General features: G+C 35.1%; 1 protein-coding gene across 1 annotated transcript; it reads left to right on the top strand.

The window, feature by feature from the left end:
* Window positions 1-514: 514 nt before the first annotated feature.
* LOC131158286 (protein HEAT STRESS TOLERANT DWD 1) lies at window positions 515-11,944 on the top strand. The gene is made up of 12 exons (XM_058113048.1): window positions 515-701; window positions 798-961; window positions 1,994-2,072; window positions 2,317-2,499; window positions 2,638-2,736; window positions 10,016-10,184; window positions 10,318-10,424; window positions 10,565-10,704; window positions 10,794-10,866; window positions 11,041-11,156; window positions 11,297-11,414; window positions 11,518-11,944. Exons 1-12 carry the CDS (start codon window positions 654-656, stop codon window positions 11,647-11,649), a joined length of 1,428 nt encoding a protein of 475 aa, XP_057969031.1. The 5' UTR covers window positions 515-653; the 3' UTR covers window positions 11,650-11,944.
* The last annotated feature ends 317 nt before the right edge of the window (window positions 11,945-12,261 follow it).

Raw genomic sequence — 12,261 nt, forward strand, 5'->3', positions numbered from 1 at the left:
GATCAACTTCAAGGGACGCAGGATTAGTTACGTGGACTGTAAAACAGACACGTGGAAACCCGGTACGTTATCCAAAAAAAAAAACAATAAAAATATGAAAAAAAAACAAATTAAGATAAATATTATTAGAAAAATAAAAATTACTCTAATTATTTCTTGATTATTATATTTTAAAACTCACTTTTTAATACTATAAGAATATTTACACTTTATATAAAAATTTTAAAAAATAAAAATATTTTAAAATAATCTTCATTACATTATTATTTTATTCTAATTTTAATTAGAATATTATATAAAATGAATTTGATTCACAAAAAATAGAGATAGTGCTCAGCATGTGCAAAATAAAAACTTTGTTTTTTTTTTTTTTATAGCTTTTTTAATATTAATCTTGAGACAGTTAAGAAAAAAAATTGTTTGCTTATAATTTTTTGAAAAATAAAAAATAAAAAATAATTTCCACAACTATTTAAAAATTCAATTTAAAGTAATCGTTTGTTTCCCAGATGAGCTCGCCCTTACCCAAACAGTCGCGGATGTAAAACCCTAACTTCCATCAGGCATAAACCCAACCCCAACCCCCCCCCCCCCAACCTCCCCCTTCATCCCCCCAACTCCTCCCCCTTCCTTCTGAGTACCAATACGCGAAGATGGTTCGCAGTATCAAAAACGCCAAGAAAGCAAAAAGGAAGAACAAGGTTCTCTCTCTCTCTCTCTCTCTCTCTCTCTCTCTCTCTGGTTTTGGGACGCCATGGATGATGATGATGATTATTATTATTCTTCTGCTTATGCAGGGTTCGAAGAAGAAAGACGGTTCCTCGTCCTCTTCGATACCCTCTCTGCCGGTGAAGGTGTGGCAACCTGGCGTGGACAAGATAGAGGAAGGGGAAGAGCTTCAGTGCGACCCCTCTGCCTACAATTCTCTTCACGCCTTCCATCTTGGCTGGCCTTCCTTGAGGTCTTCTTTGTTTTCTCTACTAAACATCAATCCTACCTCCCCCCCCCCCGGGGGGTGGAATTTCTTTATTTCTTTATCGCTCTCTGATCCGTTTGGATGCTGGGAGAATGAACTCGGCACTTGGATTTGGATTTTTGTCAAATTCGATGAAGTTCAATACTATTTTGGTATTATGTTTTGTCTAATTCGACGATTCCAATCCGAAGTCCAAAATGTATTGCCCCCAATGTTGGAGAAGAAGATTTAAAATTTTGAGTTCCATGAGCTTGCTGTGTATAAGAAAATTGAAGCCTGTATTCAAGTGTGCCTAATTCATTTATTTGGATTTCTTTACTACATTTCTTCTTTCTGATGCTGTGGTTTCTGACTAACTTTGGGAAGGAAAAGATATTAACATTTTTAATATTGACTTTTGAGTTAAATTTTCAGTTGGTCGCTTTTAAAATGTTATAAGTTGGTTATTTTTCTTAATGTGGTCACTATATTCTAAATCATTGCTATTTCAGTCCTATAATTGCACGCAGACTTACTCTTGGATTGCAATGACATTGAAAAGAAAGAAAAAAATTCCACAGACCAATGTATGATATTTTTAAAAATTCAGCGATTCATTTAACTCCTCAAGCTTTTTTTATTCTTCATTTGGTGAAACAGAAGCCTCCAGTTTAACTGAGCCTAGAAGTATTTGCCATGGTTGAGTTTGTAATAAGTAATAACTATGTTCACTGTGCTTTGCTTGGCTGCTAATAAAGATGTTGGAAAATAAACAAAAAAAATAAAATATTGTAATTCTGAAATTGTTTAAAAGAAGTAGCAAGTAATTACATTTGCACCACTGACCCTGATACAAGTAATTTTGTTAAGTTACATTTTTTTACTGATGTATCATACTATCATCTAAAATTTTGTATTATTTCATTTCTCAGCTATCTTGGCAATTAAATGCAATGTTTAAGCCTTTTCATTTCCTTTCTCACATTATTTTTGAGAACTGAATGGACTTTTATGAATTGCTACTCATATTTGTTTCAGCTTTGATATTCTGCGTGATCCATTGGGATTGGTCCGTACCAAGTTTCCACATACTGTATATTTTGTTGCAGGGACTCAGGTGAGCTCAGTTAGTTTTGTTTAGTCATTGAGTGAGTGCAAATTTGTTTCTTCAATAATCATTCAGTGGGTTTTAGCATTGGCACAAGCACTTATATCTGGAACAGGCACATTAACTTCACATAGTTTCTAGAAATTGCACGACATGCACTAGTGCACTACTATTAGTTTAGAAGACCTATTTGATCTCTACTTGCCTGTTTTATTAAAAATCATATTTTGTCTTTATGAACTCCATTTGGCAGGCAGAGAAAGCTTCTTGGAACTCTATTGGAATATTCAAATTATCGAACATTTCTGGGAAAAGACGTGAACTAGTGCCTACTAAATCTGCTGTTGGTGGTTCCGATGATGACAACGATGATAGCGATAGTGATGAAGATAGTGATGAGGAGGAGCTTGGTGGATCTGGGGCACCAGTTTTGCAAGTAATTTTGATTTGTTTATTTTTTAGATTTATTGATTTATTTTTTTGGTTATGTACGTTAAATGTCTAACAATACAGCTACATCAATGATACACTCCTGTGGTCATTTGTATATTTATTGCTTTCTTTGCATCTGCAGCTGCGGAAGGTAGCACATGAAGGATGTGTCAATCGTATACGTGTCATGACACAAAGCCCCCATATATGTGCATCTTGGGCTGATACTGGTCACGTGCAGGTCAGACATATGTCATTGAATTCTTAAATGCTCATCATATTTATATGTTGTAATTAATTGTTCTAATGTGTATCATTCCCTGCCTTGAGCATCAAAAACAAGATCCCATAGAATGTCCCCAAGTTGTTTTAGAGAGTCCAAGAAAAAAATCCATACTTGGGTCTCTCCAAGATATGTGTGGCAATGGAAGAAGGGTATAAACTATAAAGACTAGTGTTATGCCTCCTAGATTTGGCTAAGTGACATGTACGACACTAAGACACGATCCTAGTAGCATCCCTCTTCATGGAAGGCCTATAAAACTTGTTCTCAACTAAGGCAATTGTTTTATCCATTTCCAAACGGCCAGTTAGCCCACTAGCATGCAATTTCGAGACCAAGAGATATCTAAAAGAAGTAAAATGTTATAAGATGCCCCTCCTAACTAAAAAATGGACCTATATTGACCCTGGAGGCATCACAAGCCACCTCAAAGACTCTAGAAAAGTCTGGATGTTGAATTACAGTCTTCTTTTTCGTAACCTCTCTAAAATATCTAGTAGTTGAAGGGGTCCAATGAAACTCCCCTTTCTTTATGAGAGCCATAACGGTAGCAAAATGCCATATGAAGTTGCTAAGCCATGATGGGACTCTATTTGCTTTGCAATACTCTCTTCAGGTGTAATTTGAGTAATGATAGACCTAGATTAAGGAAAAGTTTTGGAATGACGAGACTCACTCACTTAAGATGAAGGCCTACTGGGGATCTTGAGATACTTTTAGACAACTAGAGATTTCTGATAAACATCCTCCCTAAAGAGCTTTTTAAGCAATTCTCACTCTGGCACTTGGAAACATCAAAGTGACTGAGGAGTCATACTACCTTATTTGGCATATAATGAAATAAATACTGAAAAACAACCCTACACTAGTATTTACGTGATGAAAACTCATCCCAAGCACACGCGACAAGTGGTCACAGGTAAGCATAATGCCCCATACCGTGTCACACAAGTAGTCTTCGGCTCATCCCCATTAGCAATCCTCACCTGATAGTAACCTGACCTCAAGTCAAGTTTAGTGAAGTACTTGGCATGACTTAACTGATCCAACAAATCAGCAATCAACGGAATAGGATACTTGTTGTGCACTGTCACCTTGTTGAGTGCGCGGTAGTCTACACACATCTGCAGGCTCCCATCATGTTTCTTCTAAAACTCTGGTGAAAATAATTTGGCCTTTCTACTAACATCCTCCTTAAGACCATTCATGAACCTAGTAATTGTGTGATGTGTGACCTCGACAAAAGCCCCGTTAGCAATAGCTTGTCAAATTGCTCAATATAGCTTTGCTATAGTGGTAGTTTGTCAATGGTTCAAAAGGTCACTAAACAGTTGGTTCTTGTAGAAAGAAGGGAGGTACTTCTCTTTCAATCACTATCTTATCGCTTCCCATGGGTAATAGGACATCCCATAGTTGTAGGGCTTTTTGCACAATTTCCCAATACTTATTGGTTGGGCCTACAAGTTTTTCTTGTCATACTAAACTTTGTCCTGAACAGTACCACTGAAGGTAATCCTCCATATTTTTTGCCCAATCTAAAAAGGAATTTGGTTCTAATTTCTTGTCATATGTATGCACATCTACCTTGGCCCCTTTTTGAACAATGTTTATTGAGGCTAGACTCAAGGCAAGGCATGCCTAAAACGCTTTGAGGCTTAATCTAAAATACCAAATCCCAAAAAACTAACGCATTACACACTGAGGCTTACGCATTTGCACAAAAGGCATGCCTTTTGCGCCTTTTTACTTGAGGCTTATGCATTTTGGGTGTGTGATTCTCAAGTAAGATTTGGCTAGAAAATATTAACTCCATGTTATATGAAAGGAGTGTGATAATATGAGTTGATTTCTAAAACTCTTGAACCTCAACCTTTCCAAAACAATTTAGTTATATCTTAGATCTTGAAAAATGATTTGAACTTTGTAATGTTATCGATATCTCTTGTCGTGATTTATGTAATGAATTTAAGTTAGAAATTTTTTTGAATGGCCAACAAGTAGTTTGCCAATTATATTTGATTTTTTTTTTCACTTTATATTTGTGATTTTCTTAACTTTTTCTTTATTTTTAAAATATGTAATTTATTTACATTTTTATCTAAAAATAAAATCTCAAAACGCTTACCACCCAATGCCTTAAGGCTTGCGCCTCGCCTCTTAAGGGTCAGAGCGCCTCGCCTTACGCCTTCGCTGTTTAAAACCTTGTTTTTGATACATGTCCATAGTCCTTCGGATCATGGCTAGGGGAAAATGAAACATGCCTAGGGTTAGGTTGGTACCCTATATTGTCAAATTCATCAAAACTACAGTCCTCAAACCTGGACTCTAGGTTAACTTGAGGCTGGAGGGGCTGAACTGGTCTGCTCGTTTGTGGTGGAGCCTGATTCATCTTGTTAGGTGCTATTGGAACTCTTGGAGTGGGAAGAATGCCCTAGACTGACCCTACTAAAGCTGGGGACTCGTTAAGGTGACTAACTAATTGTCCTGTGAGCTGCTTAAATGTTTGGTCAAATCTTGAAGAGTGTCTAACTGGACGGACAAAGACGGTGTATCAATTGGTGCAAGTTCAAGGATGTTTCAATGTTTTTTTTTGGTGGCCTTGGGTAATGCAACCTGGTAGGATGATGTTAAGGAAGACTAAACTTGATTACAAGTGATATAAATCCTAATCCCTACAATGCGCACACATTAAGCTATTAAAACATAATGCACAGGAGTTGACATTGTCCTACATACTGTGGCAGCAAGGGAGTATGGACTTGAATGAGGATTCAAGCAATGAATGTATTAGAGGAATTCGTATGACAATGGACAGTTTTTTTTTTTTTTTTAGATGGTAACAAGAAACTTGGAATTATGAAAATTAATAGTATTCATCAAGATAAATGGGAGAGTTTGGTTGCCTGACCGAAGACTTTGAACCCAAAGTGCAATGATTGTCAAGCTCTCAGCATAGTCATGCAATTTCTCAAATTCTCACAAAGCAGCCTTCAAACGTCACCAAAGTGGTGCGAATCCAGGTTTGGCATTAACATAACCCTCGAAGAACTGTTTCATACACTAACACTTGAATTTCCTCACTTTGGCTTCAATATCATAAAAAACCCAATTTATTGCAGCTGGAAGCTTTTCTCAGGAATCTGGAAGCAACAGATAATTCTGATTTTGCATCACACGTGTTGCCGGTACATGAGGTTCGTGTGCTGCTAGAGAGGCTCCTCCGACGATGATATTATGGCTATTAGTAGATCAGAGGCTGATGAATTGATTAATGGTGGTGGTGTTGTCAAGAAAACACTAGCAGATGTGGGATTTCAGTAGGGGCCAGCTGGAGCATAGTTGTCAAATCGAGATTCAAATCATGAATCTAAATTCCAATTTTGGAAATTGAAAATTGAGAATTGAACCAGTCGTAAGATTTGGTACAAATTTCCACTAAATGACATGGCATATATTGATATACGAACAAGAAGTAAAATTGTAAATTATATTTAAATTTTGATAATAAAAAAATAATCATATTTCATGTATATGCTTTCCCAAATGAAAGTAAGCGGAATGAGTTAAGAAATATTCATAAGGAAATTAAGTTTATGCTGTTTAAGGGAAGGAGGCAAGAAAAAAATAATTAAAACTGAACTTTTGGTGTTTATCATTTATTAACAGTTAAAATTTCATGCATATTCTTTCTCAAATTAAAAAGAAAAATAAATTATTTAAAAGAGTGAAAATAATTTGACAAACTACTAAAAAACCAACTTTTGAATCTCAAAACACAATGAAGTCATATTATCACCATAGCCAATGCGTGTTTTCCCCCTTCTTACTCAATGGTAGAACACTATACCACTCCAAAAGTGACTAATGGTATTGTGAAGGCAACATAAGACCTAAAGTTTTATTTTCTCCTTGTTTTTAGCACAAAACTAGTGTAGACAAGGAATGGAAGGTAATCATGTGAAATAAAAACAATAAAAAAACTGTTGTTTTTGGGATTTGAAATGAATTGTGTCTGTTTGGATATGATAGGTCCAAAATCATGTGAATCGATAGAATCAGATTGATTTGTTGCCAAATTGATTGATTTAATAGCAATTCAGTTGTTTTTAGATTTGCAAGTATGATTGAATCAATTTGGTGTGGAATTGATGCAAATTGTGTGCGTAAATTGTAAGATTTTTTCAACTACGGGTTGGAGTATCTTCAGGTGGCATATGGGGCCATAACCCTTGCTGGGTGAAGGTGAAATTGTAGGGGATGGTGTTTCCTTGCCCCCGGGGTCTGTGTGTATGTGTTTGATTCTATTCTTAATGTCAGGGCGGTGTTGTGAAATGTTGGCTGGAAATTAGGGTGAATTTGAGGATATGATGGTAATTTTGTGAAAAGTTGCAGATGATGAACAGTGTCCTGGATGATGATTGTGGTTGATACCAAGTTGATGAAAGACGGCAATTGAAATTCACAAACAATTGGGAGGGAGGGAAAGTGAATGGCAATTTGATTCAAACAATGACTATTCACCCACTACGAACTAAAACACACTATTTATAAAAAATCCCAACACAACTAGAGATTACACAATGCAACTATAACAAGCCTTAAGTCCCACTTGGTGAGATTAGCTACATGAATCCTTTCCCGCAAATTCACTCGGAAAAAATATAATGACTAACTCACTCCTCCTTGCAGATGCTCTACTGGGCCTGCGTTTTAAATGTCCAAACCATCTAAGCTGCCCCTCCCTTATCTTGTCTTTGATAAGTGTTATGCCTATATTATTGCATATATGCTTAAGTCCCACTTGGTGAGATTAGCTACATGAATCCTTTCCCGCAAATTCACTCAGAAAAAAAATAATAACTAACTCACTCCTCCTCACAGATGCTCTACTGGGCCTGCGTTTCAAATGTCCAAACCATCTAAGCTGCCCCTCCCTTATCTTGTCTTTGATAAGTGTTATGCCTATATTATTGCATATATGCTTGTTTCTTATTTTATTTTTTAATGTTATACCACTCTTCTACCTTAATATTCACATTTCACCAACTTTTACTTTTCCTATATTTGGAACCATAAAGCATACTCGGCCTTATAGTCGTCTTATAAAACTTTTTTTTTTAATTTTAAGGGTATTCTATGATCACACAACACACCCGATGCTCTTCCATTTTACCGAACTTGTTTTAATTTTATGTATTACATCTTCTTCAATTTTCCCTTCCACTTGCATAAAATTTAAGATATGTAAATCTAATAATGCTATGATTTTATTAATTATCATGTTTAATCTTCTCTTCCCTACTCCTTATATTATTGAAATTGCATTTCATATATTCTATCTTTTTCCTACTTATCCTAAAACCTTTGGACTCTAATAGGGTTCTCCAAAGTTCTAGCTTAGATTTCACTTTGGTTCTACTATCATCTATCAACATAATATCATCTGCAAACAACATACACCAAGGGATTTCATTTTAGATATTCCTAGTAAGTTCATCAATCACTAAAGTAAAAAGATAAGGACTCAAGATAGAACCTTGATGTGCACCTATTGGGGTTGGAAAATCTCTAGATTCCCTTTCTATAGTCCTAACACTAGTAGTAGTCACTACTCTATCGTACATAACCTTGATGACTTCTATATATCTACTGCATACCCCTTTCTTTTCTAAGACCCACCAAAGAACTTCCTTAGGTACTCTATCATGTGCTTTCTCTAAATTAATAAAAATCATATGCAAGTGCCTCTTCTTTTCCTTAAACTTTTCCATTAAACTTTTTAAATGATAAATAGCTTCTATTATTGATCTCTCAAACATAAAATCAAATTAATTTTCTGAAACCTTCGTTTCTAGTCTTATTTTATGTTCAATTACTCTTTTCCTTAATTTCATTGTATGACATAATATTATTTCTATGATAGTTATTACAATTTTGAATATCGCCTTTATTTTTATATAAAGGTAGTAACATACTTTTCCTCCATTCCTTTGGCATTTTCTTGATTTTTATAATCTTCTAAACATTTCCAAAATTCAATTGGTATTTTATCTTGTCCTATAGATTTTCTACTTTTCATCTTTTTTGTTGCCATTTTAACTTCAAGGACTCTAATTTTGCTAATAAATCTCTTATGTTTAGTCTTCTCCTCATTTGTCACTTCCAAGTTCAATTTTTCAATTTTATTTTCATTAAACAACTTATGAAAGTATCTTCGCCACCACTCTTTTATGTCTTATTCTCTACATTTTCTATTTGTAGCTCTAGCAAGTTTATAAATGTCTTTTTCTCCCCCTTTTTTTTTTTTTTTTGTATTTAGTCTAGTACATAAAGTATCATAAGCTCTATGTTTAGCTACACTAGCAGTCTTTCTTGCATTTTTTCTTGTCTCTTTATATTATTCAGGATTTTCTATAATTATAAAATTTTGCCATATTTTATGCTAATTTCTCTTTGTCTTAATGGCTTTTTGGACTTCTTCATTTCACCACCAACTTTCTTTACTATTTGAGTATCTACCTTTGGATTCACCTAAAATCTTTTTTGTTATCCTTAGATAGAGTTTGCCATTTTATTTCAAACAGTATTTGCATCTACCTTACCCCTACTGTCCAATCACACTCTTCGATCATTTTATCTTTGAATGTTACTATATTATCTCCCTTCAAGCTTCACCACCCAGTTCTCATGTGTTTATTTATGTTAGTCCTTCTCTTTCATTTTTTAGTATGTATATCTAATATGAGGACTCTATGTTGTGTAATCAAACTTTCACCCGGGTAACTTTACAATCTTTGCAAGATGGATGATCTTTTTTTCTAGTTAATAAGAAATCTATTTGGCTTTTATTAAGTCCACTCTTGAAAGTTATTTAAGTGTTCTTATTTTTTATAAAACAAGTATTCAATATAACCAAATTGTAAACCATGGCAAAATCTAAGCTTGTATATGTGGCCTCATTTTTATCTCCATATCCATTGCCTCCATGTATCCGTTCATAGGCTATATTATCGTTTACAATGTGTCCATTTAAATCGGCTCCTAAATCTACGCATAAAACAAGTGTGCTGAATGGGCAGCCTAAAAGATGTACGTGGCCCTCCATCACCAATCCTTCTATATAAAACATAGAAAAGCTTAAAAGTATCAGGAATATTAAACAAGTGAGATCTCTTGTTGATTTTATATTTCATATTTTTATATTTCTAATGCAGTTTAAGTCCTGACTACCTTGCAGGTATGGGACTTAAGCTCTCATCTTACTGCTTTGGCAGAATCAGAAACAGAGGTTAGCCGAGGTGACTCTTCAGTTTTTAATCTGGCACCGTTACTTAAGTTTGGTGGCCACAAAGATGAAGGCTATGCTCTAGACTGGAGTCCTCTTATCCCTGGAAGACTTGTTTCTGGTACTGATAGTAGTATTTTTTTGTTTTTTAACTTAATCAAGTTGTTATTCTTTCTTTATGAACTCTAAAGACTAATGTTTTGCTTTTATAATAATAATAATAATAATTTTTGTGATTGTGCTTGTGTTTGAAGGGGACAGCAAAAATTGTATTCATTTGTGGGAACCTACATCTGATGCAACATGGACTGTTGATCCTCATCCATTTGTTGGACATGCTGCAAGCGTGGAAGATTTACAAGTATGCATCTAACTAGCAAACCAATAGTTGAATATGTTTGGGTTTCTATGATACTAGTCAAAACTTATGTTCCAACATTAGTAGATATTTTATATTTTCTTGTGTTTTAAGCTCTCGTCTTCCACCTTTTGTTCATGCAGTGGAGCCCGACAGAACCTCATGTATTTGCCTCTTGTTCTGTGGATGGGAATATTGCAATATGGGATACTCGATTAGGGAAGTCTCCAGCAGCTTGTATTAAGGCACATAATGCAGATGTCAACGTTATCTCGTGGAACAGGTATATACCATACTATTTCTCTCGTCACCTTTCTCGTTTCATGTGAATTTGTAATGATCTTCCTTGTTAATTTTTTTCATTTCAATTAGGCTGGCTAGCTGTATGTTGGCATCAGGAAGTGATGATGGGACATTTTCTATTCGTGATCTTAGATTGCTCAAGGTATGCTATGTAGGGTAAATTGTTTGCTTGATTAGAGATGTTTCGTGGTAAAGTTGTGCTTTGATTTCTCAAGGTACACATTGAGTAGTGCTTCAAATTATTCCTTTAATCATTGTTTTTGTCCTCATTTTTCTTCTTTTGAATTTTGTCTCCCTTTAAAACCCCGTTGAGCAGGAAGGAGATTCTGTAGTGGCACATTTTGAATACCATAAGCATCCTGTCACATCCATTGAATGGAGTCCACATGAAGCATCCACTTTGGCAGTTTCATCATCCGACAATCAGCTGACGTAAGAGTTATTTAAAGGCCAAAATAGGGAAAGCCAAATGAAAAATTATAACTGAAATGGCTGACTATGAGTTTTTAACACTTATTTTTTCTCTCTTTATGAACTCTGAAATTCTTTTTGACCTTACATATCATTGCCAGAATATGGGACCTTTCATTGGAAAAAGATGACGAAGAGGAGGCTGAGTTTAAAGCTAAAACAAAGGAACGAGTAAACGCCCCTGAAGATTTACCTCCACAACTTCTTTTCGTTCATCAGGTTATTTACTCAGAAAACTCATCGACCTTCTCTTTGTTACCTCGACAAAACTCTTTACTGTTCAACGCTCACTCTTTTAATTTGCTTTTGAAACTGTATACAGGGCCAAAAAGATTTGAAAGAACTTCACTGGCATGCTCAGATCCCAGGAATGCTCATGTCTACTGCTGCAGATGGTTTTAACATCCTGATGCCTTCAAACATAGAAAATGTCCTTCCTTCAGATGGTGCTTGAGAAAGTTTGAAATTGTTGGGCACCGCTCATGCTTCATGGACTGGGTAGCAATGCATGTACAGAACAGCTACTTATCAACTACTTTTGAATTTGAAGAAACCATTTTTTTTGTTTTTTTGTTCCTTCCTAATTTATTTATTTTTCCTTCTTTTTTGTGAGTCGAGGATTGATATTTGCTTGGTGTACCCCAAGGGTTCAGGTTCCAATTTACCAATTTTGTATTTGAAACTTTATGTATTATTGTTGAGTTTCTATAATTTAGGGCACGCCAGTGCGGCCCATGCAGTTTTTGGCAGCCTTTCTATATTGGTCGACTGTTGGGCTTTGTTTGGTGCCCTCCCTCACAAGCTGCAGGAATTAGCTTAATCCAGAAGTTGTAGATGGATCTATTCTTTGTTTTTTTTTTTTTAGTTACAGGGGCAGATTTTCTTAGCAAATTCACATGCTTAAAAAAAAAAAAAAAAAAAGAACCGAACCGAACTGAGAAGGTAGATTCAATAATCAATTTTGAAATTTCTAAAGAATGTAATTGATAGAATTTTTCATTTTATTAAATACCTCCTTAAAAAAATCAATTCCACATTTCAATTTTTAAACAGAATATCAAATTAT

Source organism: Malania oleifera, chromosome 6 (genome assembly GCF_029873635.1).
Source record: "Malania oleifera isolate guangnan ecotype guangnan chromosome 6, ASM2987363v1, whole genome shotgun sequence".
Classification (NCBI taxonomy): domain Eukaryota; kingdom Viridiplantae; phylum Streptophyta; class Magnoliopsida; order Santalales; family Ximeniaceae; genus Malania; species Malania oleifera.

Bases quoted from the DNA above. Each gene is read 5' to 3' on its own strand.
- LOC131158286 (XM_058113048.1), top strand. From the start codon at position 654: ATGGTTCGCAGTATCAAAAACGCCAAGAAAGCAAAAAGGAAGAACAAG. The intron at 2,073-2,316 runs GTGAGCTCAGTT...TCCATTTGGCAG, and splicing joins ATTTTGTTGCAGGGACTCAG to GCAGAGAAAGCTTCTTGGAA. The intron at 11,415-11,517 runs GTTATTTACTCA...AACTGTATACAG, and splicing joins AACTTCTTTTCGTTCATCAG to GGCCAAAAAGATTTGAAAGA.